This window comes from Hypomesus transpacificus, chromosome 1, assembly GCF_021917145.1.
Source record: "Hypomesus transpacificus isolate Combined female chromosome 1, fHypTra1, whole genome shotgun sequence".
NCBI classification, from domain to species: domain Eukaryota; kingdom Metazoa; phylum Chordata; class Actinopteri; order Osmeriformes; family Osmeridae; genus Hypomesus; species Hypomesus transpacificus.
Window position 1 is genome coordinate 1,657,277 of NC_061060.1, and position 10,000 is coordinate 1,667,276.

The 10,000-nt window shown below is 52.5% G+C and overlaps 1 protein-coding gene across 6 annotated transcripts in view; it reads left to right on the forward strand.

Annotated features, from left to right (window-relative positions):
- The window catches only part of rapgef2b (Rap guanine nucleotide exchange factor 2b), a 71,598-nt gene that overhangs the window by 43,636 nt on the left and 17,962 nt on the right, over positions 1-10,000 (forward strand). For 5 of the 6 annotated variants that reach the window (XM_047025082.1, XM_047025075.1, XM_047025091.1 and 2 more), the window contains 5 exons: positions 2,958-3,089; positions 6,300-6,477; positions 8,118-8,254; positions 9,241-9,399; positions 9,703-9,855. In XM_047025082.1, coding sequence (XP_046881038.1) covers positions 2,958-3,089; positions 6,300-6,477; positions 8,118-8,254; positions 9,241-9,399; positions 9,703-9,855 — 759 coding nt within the window. The remainder of the gene's footprint in view (positions 1-2,957; positions 3,090-6,299; positions 6,478-8,117; positions 8,255-9,240; positions 9,400-9,702; positions 9,856-10,000) is intronic. The other variant, XM_047025099.1, reaches the window with a different exon arrangement.

Here is a 10,000-nt window from a genome sequence, read left to right on the forward strand (position 1 = left end):
TGAAGGAATCCAAGTAGGCATTTTAAAAGAACGAACCCGAGTAACGTGTTTTTCAAATCTGCTTCTGTCACTTTTAACTGGGCGCCTGTGGAGGAGTATTCACACGCCTCCCTTGAAATCCTTCTACTCTCACCTTTTATTTCCTTCTTTGTCTTCTTGACTGAATTAGGCAGCGGTATCACACAGGCTCGACTTTAATGTGTGAAAACATTCAATATTCATGATCTGTTTTGGCCAGAAGTTGACTTTAGAAGTCTGATCTGCAGCTCTGAAGGAACAGAGAAAGAGCATTTAGCTCTAAAATATTCATGTTTGTTTGGGTCTCTCTGACTACTTTATATTCAACTCTTTTGATTAGTTCTATTGGTTTATTCCAGCAACGAGCTGATTGTGTGGACAATACATTCATATCTTTTATGTACAGTATTCAAATCATTGATATTCAGTATTCAAACGATCAAATGTTGGCAGTTTGTTGTTGTGCTAGTGTAGAGGTCCCTTGTGGAGATTTGGCACCATTTTGCACTCTTTCCTTTTGTGAGCGTTAGTTAGCTGTGCTGAGGGACATGGTGGAGTGCATCTCACAGTCATCTCCACACAGGAATATAGGTCACAGCAATCAGAGATACGTCAACATCCTAAATTGCCACGCGGTGCCAGTGTGCTTGAAGGGGACATGGTCAGTGTGTTGGTATGTGTGTGTCCTGGTGGATGCCGTGGTCAGTTCTGGAGTTGGTTTTCAGAAGCCAACAAGTCAGGTGTTCTCTCCCAGCGTCAGTATGCCCTGGCTACTTCACCCCCAAGACAAGTCAGGTGTTCTCTCCCAGCGTCAGTATGCCCTGGCTACTTCACCCCCAAGACAAGTCAGGTGTTCTCTCCCAGCGTCAGTATGCCCTGGCTACTTCACCCCCAAGACAAGTCAGGTGTTCTCTCCCAGCGTCAGTATGCCCTGGCTACTTCACCCCCAAGACAAGTCAGGTGTTCTCTCCCAGCGTCAGTATGCCCTGGCTACTTCACCCCCAAGACAAGTCAGGTGTTCTCTCCCAGCGTCAGTATGCCCTGGCTACTTCACCCCCAAGACAAGTCAGGTGTTCTCTCCCAGCGTCAGTATGCCCTGGCTACTTCACCCCCAAGACAAGTCAGGTGTTCTCTCCCAGCGTCAGTATGCCCTGGCTACTTCACCCCCAAGACAAGTCAGGTGTTCTCTCCCAGCGTCAGTATGCCCTGGCTACTTCACCCCCAAGACAAGTCAGGTGTTCTCTCCCAGCGTCAGTATGCCCTGGCTACTTCACCCCCAAGACAAGTCAGGTGTTCTCTCCCAGCGTCAGTATGCCCTGGCTACTTCACCCCCAAGACAAGTCAGGTGTTCTCTCCCAGCGTCAGTATGCCCTGGCTACTTCACCCCCAAGACAAGTCAGGTGTTCTCTCCCAGCGTCAGTATGCCCTGGCTACTTCACCCCCAAGACAAGTCAGGTGTTCTCTCCCAGCGTCAGTATGCCCTGGCTACTTCACCCCCAAGACAAGTCAGGTGTTCTCTCCCAGCGTCAGTATGCCCTGGCTACTTCACCCCCAAGACAAGTCAGGTGTTCTCTCCCAGCGTCAGTATGCCCTGGCTACTTCACCCCCAAGACAAGCTTTGCAAATGTGGACTGAGAAGTGAGCCTGAAAGTTTGCTAACCACGGCGCAAACTCTGGATATGCTCTCGTGCACCCTTCCGTAAACGTTCAGTAATTAACCAGCATCACTATGGGACATGTTGGTTTAGTTTCAGAAATCATCCTTTCATGCAGATAAATACATGTTCCCGCCACTGTTAATGTACAGTGTTAATCTTTAACATTCCCCATGGATAATATATCATTTCAAATAACTAATTAACGTTAATAAATCATTACCGCCACCCCCCACCACCACCTCCCTGTCTTCTAGTTAGATACTTAATTATTTGGATAAAGCTTAAGCTTCTTTGCAGGCTTCATGAAGACATTTCGATGTGTTTTCTGTCAGAGGGCTGTGTAGAGGCTGGCAGACTGTGTTCAGAGGCCTCTGTAGTCCCTGTAGAGGCTGGCAGACTGTGTTCAGAGGCCTCTGTAGTCCCTGTAGAGGCTGGCAGACTGTGTTCAGAGGGCTGTGTAGTCCCTGTAGAGGCTGGCAGACTGTGTTCAGAGGCCTCTGTAGTTCCTGTAGAGGCTGGCGGACTGTGTTCAGAGGCCTCTGTAGTTCCTGTAGAGGCTGGCAGACTGTGTTCAGAGGCCTCTGTAGTTCCTGTAGAGGCTGGCAGACTGTTCAGAGGGCTGTGTAGTTCCTGTAGAGGCTGGCAGACTGTGTTCAGAGGCCTCTGTAGTTCCTGTAGAGGCTGGCAGACTGTTCAGAGGGCTGTGTAGTCCCTGTAGAGGCTGGCAGACTGTGTTCAGAGGGCTGTGTAGAGGATGGCAGACTGTGTTCAGAGGGCTGTGTAGAGGCTGGCAGACTGTGTTCAGATGCCTCTGTAGTCCCTGTAGAGGCTGGCAGACGGTGTTCAGAGGGCTGTGTAGAGGCTGGCAGACTGTGTTCAGAGGCCTCTGTAGTCCCTGTAGAGGCTGGCAGACTGTGTTCAGAGGGCTATGTAGTTTGTGTAGAGGCTGGCAGACTGTTCTGAACTGCTGTTAGAAGGACATGACCGTCTGAACCAGGGAGAAGCAGTCAGTGGAATGATGTTTGCTGGACCAGCCAACGCAACACATACTCCTTCTATTACAGTTGTTTGATGTTGGCCTTAACCACTGTGACATCACACACACACACACATCCCTGTGTGATCAAGTGTAGCCTGTATGCCCAGCAGGTGTGTGTGTTGGTGTGGACGGCTTGAGACAGGTGAAACTGACCATCTGTGTGTATGTTTGTGTGTATGTTTGTGTGTGTGTGTGTGTGCGTGCGTGTTTGTACATGCATCCGTGTGTGTGTGTGTGTGCAGCTCCCTGCAGACTTCAGCCGCCTCCACCTGGCAGATGGCTTGCACCCACAGGTGACCCACGTCTCCTCCAGCCAATCAGGATGTAGTATCACCAGCGACTCAGGGAGCAGCAGCCTATCAGACATTTACCAGGTAAGGAAGTCCCGCCCCCCCCCCAGCGCCAGCCCTTTAAATAGACTCCCAGCAGAGCGGTCGACCCTGCAGCCCTCGGTCCCACCCCCCTCGGTCCCGCCCCTCTCGACCCCGCCCCCTCCCTCTCGTGACTCCAGACGAGCCTCAAAGCCCTTCTTCCTAATCCTCTTAGCCCACCCCCCGTAGCGTCCACGCACTGTCACCTGCTGTGTGTGTGTGTGTCTGTGGTGTATGCTTTCGTACACAAAAGTGCGTGTGCTGTTTCTGTAAATATAGTTAGTGTGTGCTGGATGGTGAGCTGTAGAGTGTGCCCTTGTGTGTGCTGTGTAGCTGGGGATGTGTGTCGGTTGTACTGTGCTTGTGTGTGTGTACTGTACAGTGTGTGTGTACTGTACAGTGTGTGTGTGTGTGTGCAGGGATGGGGCTAGGTTGAACAGGCTCTACAGTACCCAGGCCCTGATCCCAGTTTCTGAGCCATCTGCTGCTATAGGACCTCATTAGCAGGTCTGTAGCTGCTCTAGAAAACCCTTTTCTCTCTCTTCACCTTTCACTCTCCTCTCTCTCCTCTTCACTTCTCTTTCGTCTCTCTTCACCTCTTTCCACCTCTTTCTTTTCACCTCTCTCTCTCTCCACCTTTCTCTCGCCTCTCTCTCACTCTCTCCACCTCTCTCTTTTCTCTCTCTCCTTTTTCTCCAGCTCTCCTTTCTCGTAATCTCCCTCCTTCCTCGCCCTCCTTCCTTCCTCTCGTTTATTTCTGGTTCTGTCCATCTCACGGCAGCTTGTGTGTTGATCCTCCACCCCCCCGAGAACCAGTTCCTGCTAGCGCAGGAAGGAGGTTGGTATCTGTATCATTACAGTAGCGTCTGGCGTGGTCCGTCTGGCGTGGTCCGTGTGGCGTGGTCCGTCTCCTGTCTGGTTCTCATGTCTGCTGTCTGTTCCCCCGCCAGGAGAACAGACCTGCCCCTCACAAACATGCCACACTGTTTTCTGTCTGAATAAATCATGAAATTGGTTCCTCAGAAGGCTTGAAAGCATTGATCCAAGAATAGCCCTGTTGAAATATTAAAATCGGCTCCTCCTCCCCCTGTTCCGTTTACCTACTCTCACAGCACGTTTATAGATCCTGCGTGGGGAGAATCTCACTCCTTCTAGTATTTACAGACATCATGTGACGTTCGATAGATTAGATAGATTAGATCGTTAGATTGTAACTGGTTAGCAGCTCCTAATTGACTGTCTTAACAACTCGTCTCTACGGAAATCAAATGTGTGTGCTTGCAATGACCAAAGACACACGCATCTACCCGACTGTTTTCATATGCTAGACTACTTGAGATGTAATACTTCATTAACAAGCCTAGCATCTGTGTACTGAACCCTCCATGGTGGCCTCTGTAATGAGTCATGTCCAGATTCACCGGGAGTTTACGCTGTGACAGATTTGAAGCGTGTTTACCGCTATGCTTCTAGAGAGCCAGAGGGTTAGGGTTAGTAGCTGTGGCTGTGCTGTAGTGCCACGGCTGCAGCTCACATGAGGTGTTGAGTCAGAAGGTGTCGAGAAGTCATATACTGGGCTTTCTGTTTCACACCTCCACACCTTTCCACAAGTCCCCTGAGACTAGCCCCGCCCCTAACTCATCTCCCACTTCTTCACCCCCCCGCCCACCCCACCCCCCATCCTGGCCCCGCCCCCTGTCCCGCCCTCGCCACCAGGTGGCCACTCAGACAGGCCCCTGAATCATTTATGGTGCGTTTGCACATGTCTGCTTGAGGAGGGCGGACACGTTGACGAGGGCCGGGCGCTGAGAGGAGACCGGACGTCCGAGGAGCAGGATGCGTCTGGGGCGAGGCTTCTGCAGGCAGTTCGCCAGGTTCCCCAGGTTACCGTCGCTTTCCGGTAAAACCGCGGAGCACAGGCCCCGCGATCGGGTGAGGAAGAGGGTGCGTTCGTTTCTGTGGCACTGCCGCTCCTCCGGGGCAGCCGGGGCGGGATGCGGTTTCTGTTTCTATTGTGTGTGTGTGTGTGCGTGCTCTCGTTCTGGAGGAGAGCTTGGTGTTCGGAGCTTGGCTGTGGTATAGCCTTTCGGCGATATTTATAGAACGTGGAACGTGTTGATTGATGCCACCCCGGAGTCTATTAATATCGTGTGACATTAGCAATTGCAGTGCTTTAGCTCCTTGTCTTTCCCTCGTTCGCCCCCATATTTTCTCAGTGCTCTGCTCTCTCCAGGAACACGCCAGACGGGGGGGGGGGGGGGGGGGGGGCGGGGGGGGGGGGGTGACATGGTTTGTCAGAGGAGGTGGTCCAGCACCAGGGATGTGTTTAGAGGAAATGAGCTTGTTGCGATGCAGAGGGTCTTTGGTGTTTGGTGTTGATGCGTGTGTGTGTGTGTGTGTCTCTGTTGGGCGATGCGGTGCACCTTGTCAGTCTGGCTAAAGCCGGCAGATCTGCAGAGCGCCGGAGGCACCGTGTCATTGTTGCGTTATTTTGTTGAGGGACCGGCGTTGAACCTGTATCCCAGTCGAAGGAGATTCTGTGTACGTTCAAATCTCATGTCGTTAAATGTCATATCCATAACCCTCTGCTGTCGGAACCTGATACACAATAACAACCTGCTACAGGAGCGCGTTTTTATTGTTCCCTGAGCTGATCGCTGGAGCTGGCGGCCATGTTGGATCTCTGGGTCCTTGCCCTGATCCTTTCCTCTGCTGTAGCTGTATGGTCTTCTCTCTCCTGGTCATTTACAGACATGGTGGAAACCCTTCTGAGGATTCTGGTGTGATGTTGTGTTTGTCACTGACCACGATGATGAGCTGCTTAGACATGCTGCATGTTTTTATATTCAGACCAAACCTTGTTGTCGTCTTTGTTTGGGAAGGTTGGACCAGGAGCTGCTCCAGAAGACACTTCCTGAATGACTCTGTTATATCTCTCCTAATGTGCCTGATGACCCAGATCTCTTCCTGGTTAACTGAAATCTCTTCCTGCTTGACCGGGGTCTCTTCCTGCTTGACCAGGATCTCTTCCTGCTTGACCAGGGTCTCTTCCTGTTTGACCAGGATGTCTTCCTGCTTGACCAGGGTCTCTTCCTGCTTGACCAGGATCTCTTCCTGCTTGACCAGGGTCTCTTCCTGCTTGACCAGGATCTCTTCCTGCTTGACCAGGATCTCTTCCTGCTTGACCAGGGTCTCTTCCTGCTTCTGTTTCAGGCCACGGAGAACGATCAAGGAGACATGGACCTGAGCGGCCTGCCGGAGACGGCCGTGGACTCAGAGGAGGACGACGACGAGGAGGACATCGAGCGTGCGTCAGACCCCCTCATGAGCCGCGACATCGTACGGGACTGCCTGGAGAAGGACCCCATGGACAGGACCGACGATGACATCGGTGAGTGTTGACCGAGGGGCTGGGTGGAGGCTGGGTGGAGGCTGGGTGGAGGCTGGGTGGGGCCAGGGCCTACGTCCGCCAAATAGGCCAACAGGTGAGCTCTGCTTGCTGAGTTCACTCAGGGATCACCAGTTCGAACCCGGGAGAACTTAATCTATAAAACCCCCTAATATACCCATTCTTTTTAATTGCGTCGCAGTTTCTTAGATGTTCTAGCAAGTGTTCTGTTGGGGAGCGCTACACCGAGAGTAATGAGGGTTAATTAGAACGAGCTTCTTTCGCAGAGAGGATATGCTTCCCAAGCTCTATTGTAGCTTCATCAGTGCTTAATGAAGTGTGTAGGACTGTGCCCCGCCCCTGCAGTTAGCCCCGCCCCTCCTGAGTGCAGTGTGAGCCTGGCGAGCCACAGACACTTCCCCAGCCCTCTGGGGCGTTCTGTGTTCGGCTTCTCTCACGTCCCCAGCGTGTCTCCCCCCCCCCACACCCTCCAGGAACATTTCCTTCCACATGAACCTTGTGATATTAGACCGTGGCTGTGTACGCTATGATTCATCCACAGGGGTGATGATACTAAATAAGGGGAGGGGGTGAATATTATAATTTTGTATACTTGCTTGAGAATTCCCCCTGTCTCTGAGCTTGGCTGTGGATGTGATGGGCGATCAGGGGATGATGTGTTTGATGTACAGAGTGAGAGGGCCACCCCCTCTCTCTCTCCCCCCCCCCCACCCCTCCCCCCCCTCTTACTTGATGTGGCACAGGCCCCTCCCCCCTCCCCCAGCAGGCTTTTCTAGGTCACTCTGGCACATCCTCTCCCGACACATTAAAGTTTCAGTGCTTCCTTAGCTCCCTCCTCCACTCTGTTGCCATGCCAAGTACAGGTCAGCCGGTGCATGCAGCCTGAGCTGCAGACTAGCACCAAACTAGCCCTACGCTAGAACTAGGATAGCACCAGACTAGCCCTATGCTAGCACCAGGATGACAATAGCACCAGACTAGCCCTACGCTAGCACCAGGATAGCACCAGACCAGCCTCATGCTAGCTTGAGACTAACGCCAGACTAGCCCCCATGCTAGCCCCATGCTAGCACCATGCCTGCTCTATGCTAGCCCCATGCTAGCCCAATGCCTGCTCTTTGCTAGCCCCATGCTTGCCCCATGCTAGCACCATGCCTGCTCTACGCTAGCCCCATGCTAGGTCTGGGCTAGCCGGGTGTGGCTCTCGGTTCTCTGCACCTTGCCACAGCTTAGACATGGCTAGCTAGGGAAACACAGACATGCATCCCCAGACTAGGATCCTTTAAACATTTCCAGGCTGTTTTTATTACAGGAGGTCTTTACAAGAAGAGTCAGCATTGATTGAGCTGATTCATGTTTGTAAGGTCAATGAAAGGGTTCTCTTCTTAGTGTGCTCTACACAATCACCTGGTTGTGTGGTATTCATCATGGTAGCAAGGCTGAATACTAACCTCTTCTCCCCTCCTCTCCTCTCCTTCTCTCCTCTGCCCTCTCCTCCTCTGCCCTCTCCTCTCCTGCTCTTCTCACCTCCTCTACTCCTCTGCTCACCTCCCTCTCCTCCTCTGCTCTCCTCTGCTCACATCCGCTCCTCCTCTGCCTTCCTCCTATCCTCCCTCTCCCAGAGCAACTACTGGAGTTCATGCACCAGCTGCCTGCGTTCGCCAACATGACCATGTCTGTCCGGAGGGAGCTGTGTGCCGTCATGGTGTTCGCTGTGGTGGAGCGGGCAGGAACCATCGTCCTCAACGATGGAGAAGAGGTCTGTCTGTGTCCCTGTCTGCCTGTCTCTCTGTCTGCCTGTCTCTCTGTCTGCCTGTCTCTCCGTCTGACTGTCTCTCTGTCTGTCTGTCTGGGTCCAGTGTGTCAAGGGTGTGGGCTTCAATCCATTGTCTGTCAGAGAGAGGGAGAGAGGGAGGGAGGGAGGGGGTGAGGTGAGGTGAGGGAGAAAGGAAGAACGAAAGAGAGAGAACGGAAGAGAGTGAGAGAGCGAAAGGAGAGGGGAGGGAGGGGAGAAGAGGGAGGGAGGAAGAGAGAGGCTGTATTTCCTGTCTGTGGTGTAGACGTGTGCCTCTCTCTCTCTTGCCACCAAGACCTTTTCTTCCATTTGAGGTTTTTTTCTGCTCTATTAAACATGAATGACTGCCTTCTCTCCCAGTCCCTGAGTCCCCCCCCCCCCCCAGGGGAGCAGCACACAGCTCATATCTACTCCTCTTTACTGGGGCCGCACCCTGACTCTGAATCAAGCCATTTTGGTCATTTTTACGCTTCAGTGAACCCCAACAATAGTGTGAAGCATGCCTTTAAGGCCAGGCCGACGAGCCACAGTAAAGCAGTGAGCTGATAGAAGCCTTACTGTGACCATACACTGGTGTTGGGGCTGGAGGAAGACGTTTGGAGCCTGGGATGTTTGTTGTGGTGGAAGAGAGACAATTCATCCATTATGTCTCAATGTGGGATTTAACTATCGAGTTTAATGAGAACCCATAAAAACATTCCTTTATATGCTATAAAAATATATGATATTTATCGTAAACCAACTCAAATGTAGTTAGTAAACGCATTTGACATGATTACGATTCCAAAAATGGAAATCAATCATCTCGCTGAGTCCCTTGAATCCAGCACCTGTTTTTGTACTGGAGACTATGGTACACCACGGTACACTATGGTACACTATAGTACACTATGGTACACCACACCTTGAGTCCCAGCTCTGGTCTGACCTGCTGCTCTCTGCTGTCCCAGCTGGACTCGTGGTCGGTGATCCTGAACGGCGCCGTGGAGGTGACGTGCCCAGAGGGCCGCGCTGAGATCCTGTGCATGGGGAACAGCTTTGGGGTGTCGCCCACCATGGAGAAGGAGTACATGAAGGGAGTGATGAAGACCAAGGTGGACGACTGCCAGGTACAGATCAGCTTGGTGGGCATGGGACGGCACATGGATGTGCTGTTGATCCTTATAGTGTTGGCGGAGGGGAAGACATGACTGTGAGGGATGGAACCTTTCATCTCTGCTTTTCTCCTCCTCCTCTCTCTCCTTCCTCCTCCTTCTCTTTCACCTCCTCTACCTTCCTCCAACTCCTCTCCTATTTTCCCTCCCCTTCCTCCTCCTCCTCCTTCTCCTCCCTCCTCCTCCTCCTCTTCCCCTCCCCTCCCCCCTCCTCTCCTCTCCCCCCTCCTGTCCCACCCCCTCCCTCCTCCTGTCCAGTTTGTGTGCATCGCTCAGCAGGAGTACTGCTGCATCCTGAACCAGGTGGAGAAGAACATGCAGAAGGTGGAGGAGGAGGGAGAGATCGTCATGGTGAAGGAGCACCGCGAACTGGACCGCACCGGAACCAGGAAGGGACACATCGTCATCAAGGTGAGGCTGGGAGACTATCAAACATCATGTCCACACGGAGACTCGTACGCCACACAGAGGCCCATACTAGCACATTAGTTTCGTCCTAATCTAACTGTTTTAACGGGCAAAGTAGTCTCTTTGAGAAGGCGGGGTCAGTGGTGGT